The sequence below is a fragment of the Hypanus sabinus genome, chromosome 4, assembly GCF_030144855.1.
Source record: "Hypanus sabinus isolate sHypSab1 chromosome 4, sHypSab1.hap1, whole genome shotgun sequence".
In the NCBI taxonomy this organism is placed as follows: Eukaryota; Metazoa; Chordata; class Chondrichthyes; order Myliobatiformes; family Dasyatidae; genus Hypanus; species Hypanus sabinus.
This window is the reverse complement of record NC_082709.1, coordinates 103,108,147-103,133,447: the sequence shown is the minus strand read 5'-3', so window position 1 is coordinate 103,133,447 and position 25,301 is coordinate 103,108,147. Positions and strand designations below refer to the sequence as shown.

The 25,301-nt window shown below is 42.3% G+C and overlaps 1 protein-coding gene across 4 annotated transcripts in view; it reads left to right on the top strand.

The window, feature by feature from the left end:
• The window catches only part of tmco3 (transmembrane and coiled-coil domains 3), a 53,454-nt gene that overhangs the window by 9,104 nt on the left and 19,049 nt on the right, over nt 1-25,301 (top strand). For 3 of the 4 annotated variants that reach the window (XM_059967785.1, XM_059967787.1, XM_059967786.1), the window contains exons 3-8: nt 106-285; nt 2,261-2,452; nt 11,159-11,287; nt 15,912-16,004; nt 16,665-16,851; nt 19,555-19,672. In XM_059967785.1, coding sequence (XP_059823768.1) covers nt 106-285; nt 2,261-2,452; nt 11,159-11,287; nt 15,912-16,004; nt 16,665-16,851; nt 19,555-19,672 — 899 coding nt within the window. The remainder of the gene's footprint in view (nt 1-105; nt 286-2,260; nt 2,453-11,158; nt 11,288-15,911; nt 16,005-16,664; nt 16,852-19,554; nt 19,673-25,301) is intronic. The other variant, XM_059967788.1, reaches the window with a different exon arrangement.

Sequence of the window (25,301 nt, the reverse complement as noted above, 5' to 3'; positions counted from 1 at the left end):
AAAGTATAGTATATGTGTAGTTTGAATCACCATGTGGTGATTCAGAAGTAGTTCTGTTACCATTGTTTCTAAGTTTGTATTTTCATTGCTGTTCGGAATCTACAGGAAGAAAAAGAATATGTTGAGTTATTGGCTGCCGAGAAACACCAAGCCGAGGTGCTTAAAAATACTCAGCATGCAAATAAAAGCTTATCAATCCTTGATGGAATTCTCGAGGACGTGAGGAAGGCTGCTGATCGTTTGGAGGAGGAGATTGACGATCACGTCTTTGACAACAACAAACTGGTGAGTTGCAGAGTGCAATGTATGGTCCTGGATTTGTTCAATCCTTTTATAGTAGGACTCATATTTAGTTGTGAGGCTGGTAGAATTTTTTTTTGAGGTCAGTGAATTCTGGAATGATCAAATACCCAGTAAAGAAGTCAGTCCTTGTTCTCAAATAAAATGCTTTCTCAAAGGTTATTCAGCATTCCTGCTACACACATCTTGTCTCTTAAAGCTCGTTACTTGTTATTCTGCATAGAAATCTCAGTCTAATAATTAGAAACAGAGAAAAGTACACTATAAACTGTGGCAGTTAGCTCACAGAAGCAGATATTAGTCCCACTCCTTTGCTCTTCCTATCATCCAACAAAACTTTTAACGTGGATATTTATCCACTTGAAAGTTGGTTTTAAATCTGCTTTCACCGTCCTTTCAAGTATGGCCTCTCCTCTAGGACTATGGATTTTGTTTGAAGTTTGTTCTTTTCAGTTTATGTTAAATATATGGAATCTTGGTTAATCCATAATTGTATTTCAGTGGAGCACAAGAGAAGGTGCTGGAGGATCCCAGTGAGTCAGGCGGCATCTGAGGGGTGAAAGATTGAGACCCTGCATCAGGACAATTCTGGTCCTCTTGTTATGAAAAAGATACAGAATCAATGAAGGTGCAAAAAGGGATGATGGCAGACTAAAGTGCCATAATATATTAGGATAGACTGCTGTTTTCCTCTTGAAAAGAATAGGCTGAGACTTGTTGCATTCCCTGATTTCATAAAAAATTGGGTTAACTGCAGTGCTCAGAATACACTATGAATTTTTGTTATGTCACAAAGACGGGAAACATCAAATCCATATTGATAATTTTGAAAAGATTGATATCTACAAATAAGTTTCTATGTACACAAAGTGGGGACAGAATTCAGTTTCATTGGATAAATTTAAGTTATTACTAAATGTGTACTTTATTATTTTGCAGTTTTGGTTACCAAGAGAAACAGACCCTGGTAAAATGAGAGGTTGGATTCCATATTAATGGACACAAATAGGCAGACCTAGCATAAGTGTGGGCCATGGTATTTAGAAAAGTTTACATTGATGTAAAAACAAAAATGATGAAAGGAAATGCAAAACCTACAACTCTCCAGGATTGTGTTTTTGACTTTAGTAATCCTATCCTTTATTTGGAGTCTGAAATATTTGAGCACCACTCCAGACAGAGCTGGCTTTCAGTTGACATTATTGTCTGGAGCCATCAGAAAGGTGGTTTTAAGTACTGTACTTTAACATTGAATTAGACCCTGAGGAGAAAGTGTTCCAAAAATCTAAGCTGATGCACTAGATAAATGGCTGAAAAATCCCAAGATAAAGCTTGAGCTTGCACTAAAACAAAATGTACTCATGTGATGGATGCTTCATATTGATCATCTGCAACTCCAAGAACTGTTGAAGGTGAAAATAATACTGAATGGAATGATCTGTACTTCCTGCAGAAATATCCAAGTGCTTTTAAATCCAGAGGTTTCTTCTTGTGTCAGTTTATCCAGGTATTTGCACTGAAGGAGAATGAATAATTGTTCAACTGGACGACTAGTGAGTTTTTATGCAATCGAAGATTTATTGAGTCTTACCTGTAACGCAGCTGGCATTTAGGGTGGCAATGAAGGTCCTTCAGCTCTGTCTGTCCATACAATCCCACACAGATAAAAGAAGGATTCTTCATTGCTGTTTCCCTAACAATTTTTTTGACTGGTCGTTGTTGTTAACTATGAGCTGAGCCCCCACACCTGGAGGATGAGGTCTGGCCTCTACCCTTTGATTGGTTTGGCATGGTGACCCTACCAAGAGCCAAAGCACGAGGTCTTGACTCCAGCCAACATAGTTCTCCATGTCATTAAGGCATGCAAGCCTCCAAACCCTATGACCAGGTTGTGGTCCTCTTGGAGGGGAGATTTAGTGATCTCCTACAAATTTTGGCATTTCAGTGTCTTGTTTTTCAGATACACGGTGGAAATTTTGAAGCAGTCATCAGGGTTGAAGAGGTTGAAGAAGACCATAAACAGAACACTTCCATGCATGAGGTGCATGATGGTTTGGGGTTGAGCATGCTCATTGACTCTCAGAACAACCAGTATATACTGACAAAACCAAGGGACTCAACCATCCCCAGAGCTGATATCCATTTTATAAAGGTAACGAAGCTTTCATTTTATAACAGTAACCAGATGAAACAAAAACAAAACACACCAGAAATAATAAGGCAGACAGCATCTATATACAGGGTTAATGTTTCAGGTCAATAGTCTGTCATTAAAAACTACAGGTAGTAGGAAACCAAAGCTGTTTTAAATTTCAGAGGTGCTGAGAGAGCCAAAGGATTGCCTCTGATGGGTGCAGAGTGAGAGTTATCTTGATGCTATTTAAGTTAGATAAATGAATGCGTATTTATTTTAGGAGTTTGAATAGAGAGGTGAAGGTGGGCATAAAGAAGGGGTCAAAACCAATTTGATGGCGGTGAAATTTATTTATTTCTCTTTCCACACCCATTTGATGTGATGCTATTCCAACAAAGTCTGAGGAATAGCATATTATCTTCCAGCCAGGTAGATTGTAGGTTGATAATATTCTCAGCATAACAATTTCAAATAACCAATCTTTCCTGTTTGTGAGATTAGGTCATGTATTGTACCTGTATTATTAGCTCCCTCTTCAAAGATACTATTTGATCATAGAGCCATTTAGCACAGAAACAGGTCATTTCCATTCTCTCCTCAAAGGTGAAATGCTCCACCCAGGGATCATCCTGGTGAAACTCCCCTGAATCACATCCTTTTGTGTGGTAAGAGCTATTTTGGGTAACATAATTGTAGGGAAATGTATATAATTCACAGCCACTGACATGAATTGGGGTTTCATTTGAAGAGGCTGGTCTGATGTGATAACATAATTATATAAAGGGTTTTTAGCATTCTTTGAGTTCAATTTTCTGGTGCTGAATAAATGAGTTGCTATGGTTTTCTGAAACATAAATAGCCTCTGTTATTTTATTTGCGGAAACCTATATTGGTGATCTTGATACTCTAGGATGGTTCCAGAGGTATTGAACATGTCTGCCAATGCAGTCGCTTTGAAACTGCTGGAGGTTTGGGAGCAAAGTGCTTTCACTTGGCTCATACAAATGAGGCTTAATTCGTGCTTGCAGAAACCTCCGCCGACAACACCAAATATTTCAATGTTGTAGTGTCACTCACATGCCATGCCTGTAAGAGTGGTGCGTCTACTAGAACACCTACCTGAACATTATAAATAACAATCACTTAAAAACACCTTTTATGGACTTTTGGGCTGTCGGAGTCTAAACAGTTGCTCTTCTTGCCTGGCTTTGGCGATGGTAAGCCTTCAGAGCTAACGGACCATGTGCTGTATCTCCTGCGAAATCACCATCTTTGTTTTATTTTTAAAGAATTCTTCACGCAGCAAATGCCTGATCAAGTTGGCATAGCCCTCGCTAACGCACCTGTGATTGACTCTTGGGAGTCTGCTAAAATGGCAGCCGGGCAGCGATGCTTCATTTCTCCTCCTTTCTCTACTTCAATAAGCCTCCAACACAAAGATGCCTGTGCCTGCGACAGATGACGCCGGGTCTGTGCTTTTACCACACTCGTTTTGGTAGGTACACGAGGAAGTGCTGACTGCCTTTGACAGTGCCAGTGCATCGGGACATCAGAAGTCTGTGATCACCATGGGTTCCAGCTACCAGGGATGTCGACTGTTCATTATGGACACACTTTCAGGGTGACTTCCTTCTGTGACACGAGGGCTCAAGTGAGTGTGCTGTCGATGAGAAGGCAAAGAATGATGAAACCTCGCTGGACACTGCCAACAGCAGCACGATCCAGACCTACAGGACACGATGGGTGATACTCTGCTTCAGTGGGCAGCACTGTGGGAACATGGGACTTTGTCCTGGCTAGATCTCTGATTGGTGCAGGTTTCCTGTGTGACTAAGGTTGATCTTATAAAATATCGGCTTGTGGATATCAAGGACTTTGGGTCATTATCCTGAATCCCCAGAAAGTTCCCCACAATGACTGTATCAAGCACATGCACCATTGAATGTGAGTTTGCTCGACTGCTGGGGGAATTCCCAAACCTCGCCAAGCTCAGGTTCTCTATGAGAGTCACAAAACATGGGGTTGAGTATCACATTTCCACACAGGCTCACCAGTGCAATTCTGTACACGTAGACTAGACCCGGCGAAGCTGGCAACTGCAAAGGCTGAGTTTGCCAACCTGGAAAGACTTGGCATCGTACGCCAGTTCAATAGCCCTTGGACTTCACCCCTCCATCTGATCCCCAAGTCCGATGGTAGTTGCCACCCATGCATTGATTACTGATGCCTTAATGTGGTCACCACCCTTGATTGCTACCAGGTCCCACACATCCAAGATGACTTTTCAGTGCGTTTAACTGAATAATCAGTTTTTTCCAAAATTGATCTAGTTGGGGCTAGGACGTTCCCAAAACAGCTGAGGTAACCCCATTTGGCCTTTTTGAGTTTCTGCGCATACTGTCTGGACTGAAACATGCAGCACAGATTTTCCAGTGGTTGATGGACTCTGTATTAAAAGGCTTAGATTTTTTTTGTTTACCTGTACGGAAGGTTGCCAGTGCGTCCAAATCTGAACACGTATCCCATCTCCGCACACTATTCGAATACTTAAGCCAACACAGGTTGATTAACCCTGCTAAATGCCAGTTTGGGTTGTCAGCCATTGACTTTCCCTGTCTTTGCATCACTGCAGGTAGTGTGAAACCATTGCTGCTGTTACGGATTTTCCTCTGCCTCACACTAAAAAACTAGAGGAGTTTAGGCATGGTAAATTTCCATCATTGCTTCATTCTGTGAGCTGCTGAACTTGTGCTTCCCCTGTATAGTGCGTTTAAAGTCAATACCACTAGTCACGTGCTTGACTGGTCAGTGGACATGAGCAGGACATTTGATGATAGCAAACAAGCTGTTTCTAATAAGACCCTGTTGACACACCTGCTCCCCAACCCACCCATAGCCATTACTGCTGACGCTTCAAGCTGTGCTGTGGCTGCTGAGCACAGACAGTTGGTCGGAGATGTGTGGCAGTCGCTCGCCTTCTTCAGGTGGCAGTGCCGTCCCCCGAAAGGAAGTACAGCACGTTTGACCGTGAGCTTCTCGGACTCTTATCTGGCTGTCTGCCATTTTTGTTTTCCTCTAGAGGGTTGCCATTTCACACTGTTTATTGACCACAAACCCCTTGTGCACATGATGGCCAAAATATCAAAATGGCAGCAACACCACCTGGCCTACATATCCAAGTTCACAACTGATATACAACATATCAAGGGGAAAAATAACGCTGTGGCTAATTGCCTCTCACGGCCAACCTTTGAGGCTAGAGGGGTTGACTATGCCAGCATGGCAGTTGACCAAGCTAGTAACCCAGAGAGAACAGTGCCCAGACTGCTTAAAGAACAGCAGTCACAAGCCTGCGGTTAGTTGACATTAAGTTCAGGGAAGCATGGGTTTCTCTATGATTTTTTTTTTAACTGATCATCCTCGCCATATTTTGCACGCAAACTGGAGATGCACTGTTTTTGAATCCATACTTGGCCTTTTGCATCTGGACTGGAAGGCCTCACAGAAAGTGGTTGCACTAAAGTTTGTGTGGCACAGCCTTTGAAAGGATGGGCATGATTGGAGTGCCAGTGGGCAAAAATTAACCGTCATGTTCAGGTGACGTTGGCACCTTTTGAGGTCCCTAAGTGACGGTTTGACCATGTCAATGTGGACTTCGGTCCTCTTCTCTCTCCCCCCACATTCCCACGGTTTTGTGCACCTCCTTACCATGGTGGACCATGCCACCAGTGGCCAGAGGTCGTTCCCCAGCATCGATGATGGCTGCAGACGTGCCTCGGGCATTCAACAGCACCTGGTTACCTGATCATCATCTCATATTTCCTCTGACCGCAGTTCCTAATTCATATCAATCCTCTGGCCCAGAAACAGAGAAACATAGAAAACCTACAGCCCAGTACAGGCCCTTCAGCCCACAATGCTGTGCTGAACATGTACTTACATTAGAAATTACATTAGAAATAGCCCTCTATTATTCCAAGCTCAATGTACCTGTTCAGGAGTCTCTTAAAAGACCCTATCATATCCGTCTCAACCACCGTAGCTGATAGCCCATTCCGCACACTCACCACTCTCTGCGTTTTTTTAAAAAAAAAACTACCCCTGATATCTGCTCTGTACCTACTTCCAAGCAACTTAAAATTGTGCCCCCTCGTGCTAGCTATTTCAGCCCTGGAGAAAAAGCCTCTGACTATGCATGCGATCAATGCCTCTCATCTTATACACCTCTATCAGGTCACTTGTCATCCTCCTTTGCTGCAAGGAGAAAAGGCTGAGTTCACTCAATCTATTCTCATAAGGCATGCTCCCCAATCTAGGCAACATCCTTGTAAATCTCCTCTGCACCCTTTCTATAGTTTCCACATCCTTCCTGTAGTGAGGTGACCAAAACTGAGCACAGTACTCCAAGTGGGGTCTGATCAAGGTCCTATATAGCTGTAACATAGCTCTTAAACTCAGTCCCTTGGTTGATGAAGGGCAATACACCGTATGCCTTCTCAACCACAGAGTCAACCTGGCGGTAAGCTCCATCACATCATGGCATATCACCCATAGTCCAATGGCCTATGCAATTGGTTTTACCACTTAAAGGCTGCTCTGAGTCCTACCCTGACTGATGAGTGTTGGCATGATCATCTCCTGTGGGTTCTAGGGCTCAGAACAGTTTCAAAAGAGGACCTGCATTCATACACAGCTGAGTTGATATACAGACAGCTGTTACGAGTGCCAGGAGATTATATTCTTGATGGCAGGGCCACCTAATGGCCTCTCAACAGTGTTCCACCCTCCTCAGTAAAATCAATAGGTTTCAGTAGGTACATTTAATGTCTGAGAAATGTATACAGTATACATCCTGAAATTCTTCTTCACAGACATCCATGAAAACAGAGGAGTGCCCCAAAGAATGAATGACAGTTAAATGTTAGAACCCCAAAGCCCCCCAGCTCCCACACAAAAGCAGCAGTGAAGCGACGCCCCCCACCAGCAAAAAAGCATTGGCACCCCCCCCCCCCACCGAGCCCTCAAGTTTGCAGCAAAGCATCAGTAGACACAGATTTGCAGTACCCCAAAGACTACTCGTTCACCCAGTATTCAACATACCACAGGCTCTCTCCCTAATAAGGGAAAAAAGGTGTCCCAGTTTCACAGCGAGAGGGGAGACATAACAAAGCAACTTGTTGATTTATGGTGCTAAAAGTCTGTTGCATCGCTTCATCGGAGCTCTGTGCTCAAAGAACTGTTCCTTTTTCCCCATTTCTGCCTTCCATCATGGCATACAGAATTCTTGGGTTCCTGCTGACCTACATTCTGCCTATTTTGTTTTCATCCACCACACCTAAGGCCCCCTTACAATGGCTTATTCTGGGTTTTGGAATGGGGAGAAAAGACTTTTATCATGGATAAGAGGGGTAAACCTGAACATATTTTGATCACCTTAAGCCAGCCCACCAAGATTTGGAGGATTCCACTACCATGCCCCTGGTGTCACCACATGACCATGAGTGCCTCTGGACAAGCTAGAGGCACCTACTATTCCCCCACCCTTGGAACATAGGACCTAAACCTGATCCAAGCTCCAGACAATCTCTCAATGCCAGCTTTAATGAATTCTTGGGAGGTCTGTGTTAGGGTATCATAATTGGTAAAAATGTATGTAATGAACAGCCACCAACATTAAATTGAGTTAAGGCTGGTGTGATGTGATGACATAATTTGAGTTTTTTGCGCACTTTAGTTTTTTGGTATTCAATAAATTAGTTGCTACGGCTTTCTTGAAACATAAAATGTCTCTGTTATTTTATTTGTAAAGACCTACATCTTAACTACACCATAACATTCTGTGTCCTGGCTAACAAAAGCACTTATCTCATGTACCATCTTGTGCAGATGTAGTATCACTTGCAGAGAACCTTGGGCTTTGTAGACTGAGATGATCTCTTCCTTAAGATTCTGCAGGGCATTGCCATTCATTATGTCTTGTCCTTCGGGCCTTTAGTCCTCCCAAAATGTTATCACTATCAGAATTAAACTTGATTTGCCAATGTTCAGTTAATCTTATCAATGATATCCTACTGCCCAAGGCTACTTTTCCCACTAACAAGAAGAATACCAATTCTTGCGTCATCTACAAATTTCCTGATCACATCAACTCCAGTCACTTCCAAATCATTAATATATGTAACAGGCAGTTAAAGTGCCAGGCACTGATCCCCTCTGGTACGCCACTGACCACTGGCTTTAGTCAATCATCTTGTATTAACAAGCCAGTTTTGGATTCATCTGCCAACTTGCTCTGAGTAAATTGGACCTAAGACCAATAACCTTGCTGAAGTCCATATAGACTACATCAATACAATTTGTTATCTCTCCAAAAACTCAAATCAAATTGCTCAGACAAGATGTCATCGAAAAATGCAATGCAATCTGTCTGATTAATCCTGTGCCTTGGAACATTTCTTAATGACTTCTTCATCACTTATTTTAGACTCTCAAGCTTGAAAGTACTTGGCTTATCCCTCTCGCCCTTCTTGACTTTTAAGTTTTACGTTTAATTATTTTTGTCTACACAAGGTCAGGGGATGATGCCTTTTATCTATTGGTTAGTTGGGTGTCTTAGTTTAATAAAATTACAGTGGATTCAAGTTTTTAAATTATGTCTGTTGTGTTATCCATTTGGGCTGCTGTCTGGTGATTCAAAAAGCAGTACAGACCATGCAGTTTATAATTGGTAGTTGGCAAGAAATATGCAAAAGACAATTCTTGCTCACTGAGATTTCAAGCATTCAAGCTTGGAGATGCCAGAAACAGGCAAGAGTGAAAATGAAACAATTCTACTACAAGTTAGGAACTACAAAAAATTTGAAGGTATCAATAATCACCTTGAATGTTACAATGAAAATGAAGATTATCCATTACCTGCACTAGGTGTCTCTGCTGATTTTGTTCCATTTAATCAAAAGAACACAGCAGCATATGCTGGATGAATTCCTCTATTGATAACTATTGGGAACTAATGCACAGTTTTATAGTACTGTAGTAGTGGTGGTTGTGTTCTAATTTGTTCTGTATTTCATTTACATACATAATTTGTTACTCTTGTTAAATGATAATATGTCCTTCATTATACCTTTATAACTATGTATTTCCATAAAGCTTCAGTTAATTGGGGCAGCTGCTTAATTGGGCCAAGGTGTACTGGTCTCTATGTGTTCTCATTAAACAGAATCCACTGCTTAACAAAAATTGGCATTATGGTGCAGTTAGAAGAGCTGCCTTAGAGAACAAGAGACCAGGGTTCAATCCTAATCCTGGCTGCTTTCTATGTGGAGTTTTCACTTTTTCCCTGGCTGCCCCATTTTCCATACACATTCCAAAGAGGTCAGGTTAGTTAGCCACTACAAGTTGTTCCTAGTGTGCAGGTGTGGAGTATCTGTGGGGCTTAATGTAGAAATAGTGTAAATGAATTATTGATAGCTGGCATGGAGTTGGTGGGCTGAAGAGCCTATTGCTCTACTATATCTGTCCATGACTCCATCCTTCACTGGTTGGAAGAGTGTGCCTAATAGTTTCCTCCAGTGACTGATTCTTGAGGTCCCAATGTAGTACACAGAACTCCAATATTATCAGGAGTTACATTTCTTCTAAGAGGTCTACATCACAATTTTTCCTTAACATGGAGTTGTGTATTTGTACATGCATCAAGAAACGTGAGTCGAGAGCAAAATTTAGTTTTTCTTTCAAAAGTTCCATGAGAATGAATTTTATTGTTTACCTCAAATTTTCAGTAATTTGTGGATCCTGTTAGGGTGACTTTCTGTTACTCATAAGGCTGTGTTTCGAGGTTTGCTTGTATTGACAATCTGCAAATAATTTGACTGAGGAGCCAAATGTAACATTTCTAAGTTTTCTAATAAAGGTGGCATGGTAGCGCCGCAGTTGGCGTGATGCCATTACAGTGCCAATGACTGGGTCCAGATAGGGTGGCACTGTAGCATAGTAATGCTTTACAGTGCAGGTGACACAAGTTCAATTCCTGTCACTGCCTGTAAGGAGTTTTTATGTTCTCCCCGTGACTGTGTGTGTTTTCTCCCACAGTCCAAAGATGTACGGTTAGTAGGTTAATTGGTCATTGTAAATTGTCCTGTGACTAGGTTTGGATTAAACTGGGAGTGTTGGTGGGCAGCATGGTTCAAAGGGGCAGAAGGGCCTGTTATTGTGCTTTATCCCTAAATAAAAGTTATCAGGTGATAAGTGATGATGAAGCAATGAAGTTCAAGAGGATACAGAGTGAAGAATAAGAGGGCAGATGCAGGAGCAGATACTAACAATGTGATTACCTGGTTAGGCAGACAAATATAGATCAGAGTCCTTTGTTACATAATGAGAGTTTGGGAAATGTTGATATTCAAGAAACTTGGGTATCCTTGTACACAACTTGTTAGGAAGGCAAGTAGTATGTTGGCCTTTGCTCTAAGAGCATTTGACCTTTAGAGTAAAGATATCTTCCTGCAATTACATAGCATCTTGATGAGACCACTCCTGGAGTTTTAAATGACAAGTAAATATTTTCAGCTAACACATGTTAAGTGATCTGTTTAACTAGGTGGACCATCCTCGCATGGACAAGACAATATGAAAGCTAATACTCAATTTGTACATTTATGTAAAATATGTTATTTTTATTTAATAAGTTCTTAAGTATTTAATCATGTAATTTATTCTCAGGATATAATATCCATTGTAGTATTATCTCTGCCATGTGCCTGGATTTGTACTCTGATGGGGCTTCCTACGATGTTTGGTTATATCATTTGTGGAGTGCTGTTGGGTCCTTCAGGACTAAACCAGATCAAGGTATGATTAATTATTATCCGTCAGTGATGTAAACACCCCTGTTTGAGTTATTTTGGACAAAGGAATTGTATATTTTTGAAACAAACCTTATACATTAAGAAAAAGGCATATTCATCAGTGTGTTTATTTGTTTAGTGGAAGAGGGGAGGATCATTGTAAATGTTGGTATTTCATTTGTGATAGTGTCAAACAGCATGGAAACACTCCCTTTAATCCAACTCATCGGTGCCAACTATGGTGCCCATCAAGTTAGTCCCACTTGCTCTCATTTAACCCTTGTCTATGCGTGTATTTATCCAAATGATTTTTGAATCTTGTTACCTGTCTCACACTAGAACTAAACACATTATTCCAAATGTGGTCTCACCAATGTCTTGTACAACTGCAACATAACATCCCAACATCTAAACTCAGTGCCTGATTGACAAAGGCCATCTTGCTAAAAACTATCTTCACTATCATGTCTATGCTGTTAGGAACATCGCCTGTTTTGGTGTTGTCTGCAAACTTACTAACAATGCTAACATGCACAAAATACTGGAGGAACTTACACTCATTTAAATTGGTGCTATAGATGGTAAATAGCAACAGGCCTATCAATAACCTTTAAGATCACCGCTTGTCATGGGTCTCCAGTCCGAAAAAGCCTTTTACTATCATCCTCTGCTTCCTATTATCAAGTTAATTCTGATACTCTCCCTGGATCTCATGTGATCTAACTTTGCATAGCAGCCTACTACACAGAACCTTATCAAAGGCCTTACTGAAGTCCTTATAGATCACATTTGCTGCCCTGCCCTTGTCAACCTCCTTAGTTTATTCTTCAAAAAACTCAATCCAGTTCATGAGACATGATCTTCCACACACAAAGCCGTACTGCCTATCCTTAATCAACTTGTGAATTTCCAAATGCTTGTATATCTTGTCTTTCAGTATCCCTTCAGTAACTTAGCTACCACAGATGTTAGGCTTACCTGTCTTTAGTTCCCAGGTTCTTTGTAGTCCTTAAATAAAGGCACAATATGATTCACCCTTCAGTCTTCTGGCACTTCACCCCTTCTTAATGATGTATATATTTTAGCCAGGGCTCCTGCAATTTCTTCTGCAGCTTCCCACAGTGTTCTTGGCTGTACCTAATCAGTCTCTGGTGATTTATCTATCACCATACATTTTAAGGTATATTGTCCCCAGAACCTCCCCATTAACTTATCTTATGGTCTAAAGTCTTCACGTATTTCTTCATAATAAAAACAGGAGAAATACTCATTGAAGACCATACCCATCTCCTGCAGTACCACACAGAGATAATTGCTTTTGTCTTTTGGGGATCCTAGTCTTTCCATGATTAGTATATTTTCCTTAATATACAGTACATAAAATATCTTTGGATTTTCCTTTATCTTCTATGCCAAAGTTATCTCATGTCCCCTTTCTTTGCCTTTCTTCTTTCCTTCTTGAGTATAGTCCTCCAACCCCTATACTCCCCCTCGGATTCAGTTGATCCCAGCTATCTGTACCTGATCTGTGCCACCTTTTTCCTGACCAGAACAGAGCCTCAAAATCTCCTATCATCCAGGGTTTCCCATTCTTTGCTGTTCATCCTTAATAGGAATGTGCAGATCTTCAATTATCTTACTTTTAAAAGCCTCTCACTTGCAGATGTTCTGTTGCCTGGACACTATCTAATTTAATTATCTTTCAAGTTTCTGTCTATAATGTTGTCAAAATTTGCCTTGTCCTGATTTAGAACTTTAATTTGTGGACAGGTCTTCTCCTTTCAGTAAAAAAAAATTAAAGCTAATAGAACCATGATCATTGGACATTCTCACCAGACAATCCCTTGGCAGTTTTATTTTAATCAGAAATGCAGCCTCCTCTCCTCTCTTTTCTCTACCCCTATCTAATCTGTAGCACTTGTACATTTAGTTAACAGTCCTGACCCTCCTTCAGCCATGTTTCTGTAATAGCTAAAATATCCCAGTCCAATGTAGCTAGCTGTTCATGAGCTGAGTTCATCCACTTTACCTGTCAGGACTCCTTCATTGAAATGAAATTTAATCTAGCAATCTTTCCTCACTCCCTGCCATGCTTCTGCTTGTCTGGTCTACTGATCTTACTGTCCCTGAAATCCATCTACTTGGATTTTCGGAAGGCTTTTGACAAAGAGCCGCACATGAGGCTGCTTTGCACGATAAGAGCCCATGGAGTTACAGGGATGTTACTAGCATGGGTGGAGCATTGGCTGATCAGCAGAAAACAGAGTGGGAATAAAGGGATCCTGTTCTGACCGGCTGCCGGTTACCAGTGGAGTTCCACAGAGGTCGGTGTGGGACCATTGCTTTTTACGATGTATGTCAATGATTTGGACCATGGCATTAATGGATTTGTGGCTAAATTTGCCAGTGATCCAAAGATAGGTGGAGATGTGGATAGTGCTGAGGAAACAGAGACTTAGATAGTTTAGGGGAATGGGCAAAGAAGTGGCAAATGAAATACAATGTTGGAAAGTGTACAGTTATGAACTTTGGTAGAAGAAATGAATGGCAGATTATTATTTAGATGGGGAGAGAATTCAAAATGGAGAGATGCAAAGGGACTTGAAAGTCCTTGTGCAGGATACCCTAAAGGTTAACCTCCAGGTTGAGTGGGTGTTGAAGAAGACGAATGCAATGTTGGCATTCATTTCTAGAGGTATAGAATATAAGAGCAGGGATGTGATGATGTGGCTCTATAAAGCACTTGTGAGACCACACAGAAGATTGTGTGCAGTTTTGGGCTCTTTATTTTAGAAAGGATATACTAACATTGGAGAGGGTTCAGAGAAGATTCAGAGAAAGATGCCAGGAATGAAAGGGTTACCCTATGAGGAACGTCTGGCAGCTCTTGGGCTGTATTCCCTGGAGTTCAGGAGAATGAGGGGGGATCTCATAGAAACATTCCAAATGTTAGAAGGCCTGAACAGATTAGATGTGGCAAAGTTATTTCCAATGGTAGGGGACCTCTAGGACAAGAGGGCATGACTTCAGGATTGAAGGACGCCTACTTAGAACAGAGATGCAGAGCAACTACTTTAGTCAGAGGGTGGCAAATCTGTGGAATTCGTTGCCACGAGCGGCTATGGAGGCCAAGTCATTGGGTGCATTTAAGGGTGTCAAAGGGTATGGGGAGAAAGCAGGGGAGTGGGGATGACTGGAAGAATTGGATCAGCCCATGAAAAGGTCCCACTTGTTTGGGTTGATTACACACCACAGCAGTCATCCTCTCTTCTCTTGACTACAGTAAGCAGTGGGGCGGCTCTAGAAGTCTCACATTAAAGGTCTGGGTTAATTGCGACTGCCAGAGTCTAATCTTGCCTGGACGTTGTAGTTACCCCTTGCCTTATCGCAGTTCATTTGATGATCCACCTATAAGATTGTAGGTGGATCTTATATTTTAAAAAATCTTGTGACCAGGAATGTTAAACTGCCATATCCAGCCTTCCAGCCACATTGCCACAGTAGTTATAATATCACACTTCAGTTCCGCTCATGACCTACCAGCTTTGCTTCTATTCGTTCCATCATCTCTTTATATTGTCTTTACATGCTCAGTCCTGATGCAAGGTCTTGACACAAAATGTTCACTATCCGCCTGCCTTCAGTGATGCTGTCCAATCTTCTGAGCTCCACCAGCAATTTGTTTTATTTTTGCTCCAGGTAACAGCATCTGCAGGCTCTCTTGTGTCTCCTTCAGTTCAGTGCCTACTTGAATGTAGATACATAGCATTAAACACAATTGGCTTATTGTGATTCCTTTTTTCTGACCCACCTTCCAAAATTTCTCTCTGCTTTTCTACCTTCTACCTTCCATCTCCTTCTCTGCTTCCCTTCCTTTGCTCTTCTTCCCACACCAGACCTGGCCAGGCTGAGGTGCAACTTGTTTTCTTATACAAATACCATCTTCCCCAGAACCTGGCCCAGAGGCAGCAGAATGTTGTAGCTACTAAAGTTGGCATCTTACAGTTCCAGCAACATGAAATTCTAACATAAATGGGTCTATGGAGATAATTTCATCAATGGTGCACCTCTTGTGCATGTGTTTTTTTAAAAAAAATTATAGTATAATTTATGTTGAATGATATACAATGAAAAGAAAGGAATGTAGGATTTGAATTATTAAATGGGATTGAAGTGGTGAGGACTACTTCAATCTTCAAGTGATGAGGGCCATCAGAGATAGTTTGCGTAATTGATAACTAGGATTTATTTAAAAAATATTAATTATTTTAAAAGAAAAGTAAGAGTTCAGAGATCTTGAAAGGATTGGCTGGTATAGAGATAGGGAAGATGTTTGCATTCCAACACAGATTCCAGCAGAAACTTATCACAATTAACTTGAAATGTGTAACTCACTGCCACAAAGAGAAGTTGAGGCAGATAACTTTGATATATTTAAAGGCAATCTAAATAAATATTAGAAGATTAGAGGACAAAGAGATATAGATGGGACAAAGAAGGATATGAAGATGCTTGTGGACCATAAACGTAGGATAAATAAGGGTATTTCTATACATTAAAAACTGTAATCTAACTTAGTGAATTTGTGATTTCACATGACATTAATGATTTGACATATCTTTTGACAGTCTATTGTGCAAGTGGAGACTCTTGGTGAATTTGGAGTATTTTTCACTTTGTTTTTCGTTGGTCTCGAGTTTTCTCCTGATAAACTCAGAAAGGTATTGATGATTTGCGTTCATCTAAATTTAATTTGAATAAACCAATCCCATTATTTGCTCTTAAATCATTTCCCTCTTCCCTTTTGGAAAAATATTAATGCTTTCATTATGTTAACACTGATGAAATCCTCTTTGTAGTGAGTGACTTAACTCAAGTAGGCACTACATCTTGCTGATATCTGAAATGAGCCATCTCTGATACACTACTTACTGCATGAGGCTTTATGTGAATATTCTAATGTGCAGGATAATTTGGAATCAGGATAACATCAGGGGATATTCTTGCTGATGGTAAATTGCCATGGTTAGATCCCTTACAACTACTAACAAAATCACTTAAAGTCAGAAGCCCACTGTTTCTCAGAGCAATAAATCTGTGAAATTCAAATGTCAGTGACTCCTACTGCAATCTTCAAGTTCTAAAAATCCAAGTTTTGTATATTTTAGTGACTTGCAGATGCCCGAACAATTTTCAAAGCTGATTATTGCATCAGCTTTGAAAAGGTCATCTTAAAATTCAAAGGATGTGCATATTGTATGCTTGGGTATGAAATTAGTCCTTTATTAAATCCTTGCCTTCCCCACTAAGAAAATTAGGAATTGACGTTATATTTTAATTAAAATATTTTTAGTCATTGTTTTATATTTTTCTGCTCCTAGGTCTGGAAGGTTTCCTTGCAAGGTACTAATTACGTGACAGTCCTGATGGTTGCATTTGGATTATTCTGGGGCTATCTGTTGAGAATTAGGCCAACACAAAGTATATTTATTTCTACATGCTTGTCTCTATCGAGTACCCCTTTGGTGTCCAGATTCCTTGCTCTTGGTGCCAGAGAAGAGAAAGAAGGTAAATGTAGTACTGTAGCGGTGTGCTACACGCAGCGCTAAAATTACGACACGGAGTCGGTAACTGCAGTCGAAGGAAAAAAACTTTATTCGAAAACTTCAGCCTCACTTTTAAGCCTCTGTCAACCGGCCCCCCATGGCGCAGAGGCTCCAAAGCTCTGTGCTCGCAAACCCCCGTAGGCTATCTAATTGTGAGTCGGTTCGGATACGCTAGGAAATGGGTCGCCACATAACCCCCCCCCCAGAACCGGCGATACACCCCCCAATGTCCACAGTCTGGGCCAGAACCTGCTTGGGAGGTCGGCCTCTGCGCCGAGGCGCCGGAAACTCGGCCGGTTGCGCCAGGTCCACATGGGCCGGTTTGAGGCGGTCCACCGTGAAAACCTCCTCCTTCCCCCCAACGTCCAGCACGAACGTGGACCCGTTGTTCCGGAGCACCATAAACGGCCCCTCGTATGGCCGCTGCAGCGGTGGCCGATGCCCGCCCCTTCATACAAACACAAACTTACAGTTCTGTAGGTCTTTGGGTACGCAGGTCGGGTGCCGCCCATGCTGTGAAGTGGATATGGGGGCCAGGTTACCGAGCTTCTCGCGTAGTCTGCCCAGGACTGCTGCGGGTTCATCCTCTTGCCCCCTTGGGGCTGGTAGGAACTCCCCGGGGACGACCAGGGGCGCGCCGTATACCAACTCGGCCGACGAGGCGTGCAGGTCGTCCTTGGGCGCTGTGCGGATGCCGAGTAGGACCCAGGGAAGCTCGTCCGCCCGGTTGGCTCCGCGCAGGCGGGCCATGAGGGCCGACTTCAGGTGACGGTGGAAACGCTCCACTAGCCCGTTCGACTGTGGGTGGTAGGCAGTTGTGTGGTGCAGCTGAGGTGATCTGGCGAACGTGGAATTGGGCTTCGGCTTGCTGGAACCATAGGTCCGGGCACTGTGTCCAGAAACCTGGCAGTTTCAACGAAACCGCATGAACAGAGGCGGCGTCGGTCATTTCTGGTCCAAAAATCGTTTGGACCGTCGGGGTCACCAATTGTAGCGGTGTGCTACACGCAGCGCTAAAATTACGACACGGAGTCGGTAACTGCAGTCGAAGGAAAAAAACTTTATTCGAAAACTTCAGCCTCACTTTTAAGCCTCTGTCAACCGGCCCCCCATGGCGCAGAGGCTCCAAAGCTCTGTGCTCGCAAACCCCCGTAGGCTATCTAATTGTGAGTCGGTTCGGATACGCTAGGAAATGGGTCGCCACAGTACAATTGAAGGAAGATTGTAGAGTAATTTTGCATCTAGCATTAAACTTAAAAATTTAGGACTGTGAATTTATGGGAGACAGAGTAATACAAGTTGGCAGTGATCCATGAAGTAATGGTGGTAGAGGAACTGTAGGAACCTCTGAGAAATTTGAAATCTAATACTTCTGTGCTGAGGAAAGCCCTGGAATTGGAAATAAATAGTGGTGGGTAAGTGAGGAGGTTGTTTGAGGGATTATGTGGGATTCTGTGATGTTTGGGATTTTATGCTGTAGTTGGAACAGGAGAAATCAGTGTAAGGAATGAATGAAGGTTCCCAAGTTACTTCAAAGCCAATTGCTAGGTGTCATGTACCCCGTGACCAGAAATGGAATAATACGTTGGAGTCTGGTATTACGGTAACTGATAGTGTTTATTAGTAAGCTAAGTAATACAGTACTATAAAATGCATATATATGAAATAGGTTAGCAATGATGTATACAGAAGTGTGGAAATAGGAATCAAAAGCCAAGGTCTTTCAAAGTCTAGGGGTAAATGAATAGTCTTACGATGGTGAAGAGTTCAGTTTAGGTCGAGGTAGTTCTGGTGTAACGTTGGAGAGAGAGATAGAGAGAGAGCACGAGAGGTGATGCCTTTGCCATCGAACCTTCGGTTGTCTTCCTGTCCTGTTATGGTCACCAACTATGACCTTGTACCAGGCAAGGGTGGACACACAAACAAGTCCCCACCGGTCGCACCTTCATACACTGTGAGCCTCTGATCGATTCCCCCAAACCCCCACCTTCACGTGGGTGCACAATGCTCTTTCAGTGTCCCGTGGTGTGTCTGCCTGTGTCTTCGCAGACCTGCTTTTTATCATCACTTGCAGGGCACCGGCCGTCCATCTAGCCGTCCATCACCTGGTCCCGCCTTGGTGTCTCAGCAAGAATCTTACAAGCAGGCAAAGAAAGCGTCCTTGTAGCAAAGTAAACAATTAGCAAAGAAGCCATAATACTAAATCATGTCTCTCTCTCTCATCTGCAGCAGGATGCCTTCCCCCTCTTCTCTCTCTCTCGTTAGCAGCATAGTTCACAGGAGGGTCAACTCTGGACCCCATCTCAGCTTGGTTTGCTCATCACATAGGAGATGAAAGAAAGTTTGTGGATAAGCCACTGTTGGGTAGATATAAATCATTTGTATCTAGCATTTTAACCAGTGATCTATGTGGAAATGTTACTCTTTTCCACATTTTCAGAAAGGCCAAACAGAAATAAAGTCTTGCTTTTCAGTGAAAGTGCCCTTCATTCTGCCATTTTCACACTGCATTTTGCACTGTGCTGCTGATTTCTCCAACTGAACTAAAACTTAAAATAAAGGCGTATTGTTATCTAACAGGGTTCTAGTGAACACATTCATTGTATGTTATTTTTGTCCAAGGATGATGCAGTCCTTTTCATCTGATTCTCCTTTTGTTGAATAGGGGATGCGGATTATAGCAGCATATTGCTTGGAATGCTGGTGATGCAGGATGTTCAGCTGAGTTTATTCATTGCCGTGATGCCCATGCTGATTCAAGCAGGCAATAGCACTGCTAACAGGTGAATGCTTAACAGGTACCTATATAAATAATGCCAATTGCAATAAAGTTACTTAATTTTCCTGCTCCAGTTCTGTAACTGTCAGCATTTTCCTAACACACTGGAACCTCTGCAGTGACCCAGGAAGATATCTGTATCCAACACTTGAAGACAAAAAACAATGACACCTTTGCCCAAATCTGATAATTAATATAAAGGTAGACACTGTATGTAATACTATAATGATTTAAAATAATCTTATTAAATTCTTGAAAGGAGAAATATTAATTCATCATACAATATTAATTATAGATAAACAAAACTTGTTTTGAAAGGGTTAACACACACAAAATGCTGGTGGAACACAGCAGGCCAGGCAGCACCTATAGGGAGAAGCACTGTCGATGTTTCGGGCCAAGACCCTTCGTCAGGACTAACTGAAAGGAAAGGGGTGCATGGATTCCCCACAATTTATAATCATATAACAATTACAGCACGGAAACAGGCCATCTCTGCCCTTCTAGTCTGTGCCGAGCGCTTACTCTCACTTAGTCCCACCGACCTGTACTCAGCCCATAACCCTCCATTCCTTTCCTGTCCAGATACCTATCCAATTTATTTTTTAAATGACAAAATCGAACTTGCCTCTACCACTTCTACTGGAAGCTTGTTCCACACAGCTACCACTCTCTGAGTAAAGAAGTTCCCGCTTGTGTTACCCCTAAACTTTTGCCCCTAAACTCTCAACTCATGTCCTCTTGTTTGAATCTCCCCTACTGTCAATGGAAAATACGCAAGTAGATGACTGAAGTAAGCTTAAAGAAACGTTTGGATGGGCCTTCAGATATTTGTAAGCTGTTAGTCCCTAGATCCAGTCTTCCATTTATCCATTTACCACAGGTTGAAAAGTTGTGATAATTGGAAGGCATTTTCAACCTCGGAACAGTCACAACTGTGGTGGAAGTGAGCATTAAAAAGAAAAGTGAGCACATTTAGGAATGCCCAGGGGGGAAAAAAGGATTAGTAAAAACATTTGATAATGGGAAGTCCATGTTAAAGAAATCAAATAGTGTCAAAAACCAAGGTTCTGTGAGTTCCTATTAAAGACCAAGAAGTGCACTTGGAAGCAAGTACATAAGGGACTTTTATATGTTAACAATGACATATGAAATATTTTCTGATAAACTGATTAGACTTGGAAAAACATTGTGTACGTCTAGCAAAATATAATTCCTTTTTAATCCTTTAGAGGCCGTTTGAAGTTCAAAGTAAATTTATTATCAAAGTACATAAATGTAACCATATACAACCCTAATATTCATTTCCTTGGGGGCAATTGTAGTAAATGCATTCAACATAATAGAATCTCCGAGAGACTGCACTCAACAGTATGCAAAACAACTAACTTGCCAAAAAAACAACAAACTACAAATACAAAAGAAACAAAGAAATGATTATTGAGAACATGAGTTGAAGAGGCCTTGAAAGTGGATTGCTACATTTTGCTTTTCAAATAGCTATTGATAGATAGTTGCTTTATTGTTAGACAATTTTATATTCTAGACTCTTCTGCATTCAATGCATAGTAGATATTTACAATCATACATAGAAACAATTAATTTGAATAAAATTATGCTATGCTCTAGGGAGCTTCACACTGTCACTGTGATGTACTTTGAAAGGGTTGGGTAAATAGAATCTCAGTGAAATTCCTTGATCTTAAAAGTTTTCTCACATTCCATGTTCTACTGAAGGCTAAAGCCTGAAGATGTCTTATTTTGAAGTTGAAAAAAATGGCAGCAAGTGTGGAACGGTCAATTCTTGTTGCATTGTCTGATGACAAAATGTGACATTTTTTAGTCGTTTAATAAGTCGCTTTGTCATTCACATGTAAAGAAGCACTTCTCTAGACAAGTCTGGATAGGTGGAGTTGTGTGATTGTTTCAGTGACATGACTTCCTTGATCTTGTGTAGAAAATATCACTCTGTACTTGAGCACTGGCCACTTCCTTCAGCTGGGCAACTGCCTTAGTTTCCAGTCTTCAGGCCCAAGATTATAGTATCCTTAACTTAGCAGTTAAAGAACAATTTCTACCTTCGCCTCATCAGGGACATGTTTCCTGACATTTTTACATTCCAAAAGGTGGACCTGCCCCATTTCTTTTGAGGTTTCTTATCTCTATGTTGATCCTTGCTTGAGTTCAACTCTGTACTCTCTCTTTTCCTTGCCTTTTCTATTAACACTTTATTTTTCTCTCTGCTAGTATACTTTCTTTCCTCTTTCTCTGTTTTCTCTTCTGTTTTGGACATATATGATGGTCTGTTTATTGTTGCCGGTGATTTTAACCATGCGAACCTTAAGTCAGTGCTCCCCAAATTTCATCAGTATGTGGACTTTGCAACGAGGGGGAAATAACGCGTTGGACCTGGTTTACACAAGCATCCCCGACGCATACCGGGCAGAGCCCCGCCCCCACCTCAGATACTCAGACCATATCTCTGTTATGCTAATCCCAGCATACAGACTGCTTGTCAGGCACTCCAGACCAGTTCAGAAGCAGGTGAAAACCTGGCCAGCAGGAGCCATCTCTGCTCTTCAAGACTGCTGTGAGCACACTGACTGGTACATGTTCAGGGAGGCTGCAACCGATGGTGACTCTACCAACTTAGAGGAGTACACAGCATCAGTGACCAGCTACATCAGCATGTGCATTGATGATGTTACTCTGTCCAAGACCGTCACTGTACGCGCCAACCAGAAGCCATGGATGACCGCAGAGGTGCATGCGCTGCTGAGGTCCTGCGACTCCGCCTTCAGAGCAGGCGACAAGGCAGCTTTAACAACAGCAAGGGCCAAACTGTCCCGAGCCATCAGAGGGGCAAAGTGTGCACATGCCCAGCTAATCCACAGTTACTTCCAGGACAGCGGTGACACGCGGTGCATGTGGAAGGGCATCCAGGACATCACCAATTACAGGACAACATCACCTGACTGTGCAGCTGATGCCTCCCTCCCAAATGCGCTGAATAACTTCTACACCCGGTTTGAGGTGGAAAATGACGTGGTGGTGAGGAAGTCCACCCCTCCTACGAATGACCAGGTGCTGTGTCTCACCGTGGCCGACGTGAGAAGAATCCTGTGCAGGATCAACCCACGGAAGGCTGCTGGACCAAACAACATTCCTCATAGAGTGCTCAGAGGATGTGCAGACCAGCTGGCAGATGTTCTCACTGACATCTTCAACATCTCCCTGAGCAGCGCCACCATTCCAACGTGCTTCAAAGCCGCCACCATCGTCCCCATGCTGAAGAAGTCTTCAGTGTCCTGCCTAAATGACTACCATCCCATTGCCCTCACGTCCATCATCATGAAGTGTTTCGAGAGGCTCGTCATGAGGAATATCAAGACCCTGCTGCCCCCCTCACTGGACCCCTGCAGTTTGCGTACCATCCCAACTGCTCAACAGATGACGCAATTTGCACCACCCTCCACCTGGCCCTAACCCACCTGGACAAAAAAGACACATACGTTTAGATGCTGTTCATAGACTTCAGTTTGGCATTCAACACAATCATCCCTCAGAAACTGATCGGAAAGCTGAGCCTACTGAGCATGAACACCTCCCTCTGCAACTGGATACTAGACTTCCTGACTGGGAGACCTCAGTCAGTCCGGATTGGGCGCAGCATCTCCAACACCATCACACTGAGCACAGGGGCCCCCCAGGGCTGTGTGCTCAGTCCACTGCTGTTCACTCTGCTAACCCACGACTGTGCTGCAACACACAGCTCGAACCATATCAACAAGTTGGCTGATGACACCACCGTGGTGGATCTCATCAGCAAGAACGATGAGTTAGCTTACAGAGTGGAGGTGCAGCAGCTAACGGACTGGTGCAGAGCCAACAACCTGTCTCTTAATGTGAACAAAACAAAAGAGATGGTTGTTGACTTCAGGAGGGCACGGAGCAACCACTCCCTGCTGAACATCGACGGCTCCTCAGTAGAGATCATAAAGAGCATCAAATTTCTTGGTGTTCACCTGGCGGAGAATCTCACCTGGTCTCTCAACACCAGCTCCATAGCAAAGAAAGCCCAGCAGTGTCTCTACTTTCTGCGAAGGCTGAGGAAAGTCCATCTCCCACCCCCCATCCTCATCTCATTCTACAGCAGTTGTACTGAGAGCATCCAGAGCAGCTGCATCACTGCCTGGTTCAGAAATTGCACCATCTCGGATCGCAAGACCTTGCAGTAGGTAGTGAGGTCAGCTGAGAAGATCATCGGGGTCTCTCTTCCAGCCATCACAGACATTTACACTACATGCTGCATCCGCAAAGGAAACAGCATTATGAAGGACCCCATGCACCCCTCATACAATCTCTTCTCCCTCCTGCCGTCTGGGAAAAGGCTCCAAAGCATTCTGGCTCTCACAACCAGACAATGTAACAGTTTCTTCCCCCAAGCTATCCGACTCCTCAATACCGACTGACACCTTTCCCTACTGTCCTGTTTATTATTTATTGTAAATGCCTGCACTTTTTTGTGCACTTTATGCAGTCCTGTGTATGTCTGTAGTCTAGCTTTCTCTGTGTTGTTTTTATTACATAGTTCAGTCTAGTTTTTTGTACTGTGTCATGTAACACCATGGTCCTGAAAAACGTTGTCTCATTTTTACTCTGCACTGTACCAGCAGTAATGGTCGAAATGACAATAAAAGTGACTTGGCTTGATATAAACCTAATTTTGGTTGGAGCACCATCATTCTCAGATATCGCCTCTAGTGTCTGATTTCATAATGACAAGCCCAGTGAATATGCATGAGTCAGGCACTAGTGTACTCTTGATTTATAAGTGGAAAGGGAAGGAAATTCATTCTCTTGTAATGTTTGGCTTTAACATGTACCCCAATTTGAGTTAACTGAACCTATAGTAATCCTCCTTGTCTTGGAATGTTAGTGTTTCTACAGCTCGGAACCTCCCATTGTCCAGTTCACTTCCATCTCTTCTCTCATCAGTGATGGTGCTGTTCTTCACCACTTCTTGCCCTACTGAGATGGTGGAGTAACCCCCCCTCCCATTAGAGTATACATTTGTGCATCTTTGCTTCCTTTTGGAGAAATGCTGTTTGCACACATTGCTGTAAAGGCGGGGGAGATGCTTGGATGTACTCATAAGAAGGCTACGTATTTAACGTAGGTTTTCTGTATGACACTGGGAAATTGGAGATCATGAGTTGTTGGATTTCTTTGGCACATACAGACAAGACTGTGTATCTGCTTGTTTTTCTAGACTATTTTTATAAATCAAATACTCAAATATTCCTCTCACATTGGATAAGACTTTTCTGGCACATCATCATTTGTACAGATGGATATGCACATGGACATCCCTGTAGATCTAAAATATGTTTCTCTCATTAATTCAATGTGGATCAAGTTAAATCAGATAATGCATTGCTTTGTAAGGTCATGAACTTCAGAACGTGTGGCTCTCAAATATAAAACTAAATTGATGATTGCTCTTTGAAAGATGTTTTCTCTCTGAGAAATAGTTGAAATCTACATTAAAAATCTAAACGTTATCTGCTGTGGGAAAACTGACAAAATTATTGTCAGTACCGGCCAAAGAGAACTAAAATCAAGATCCAGTA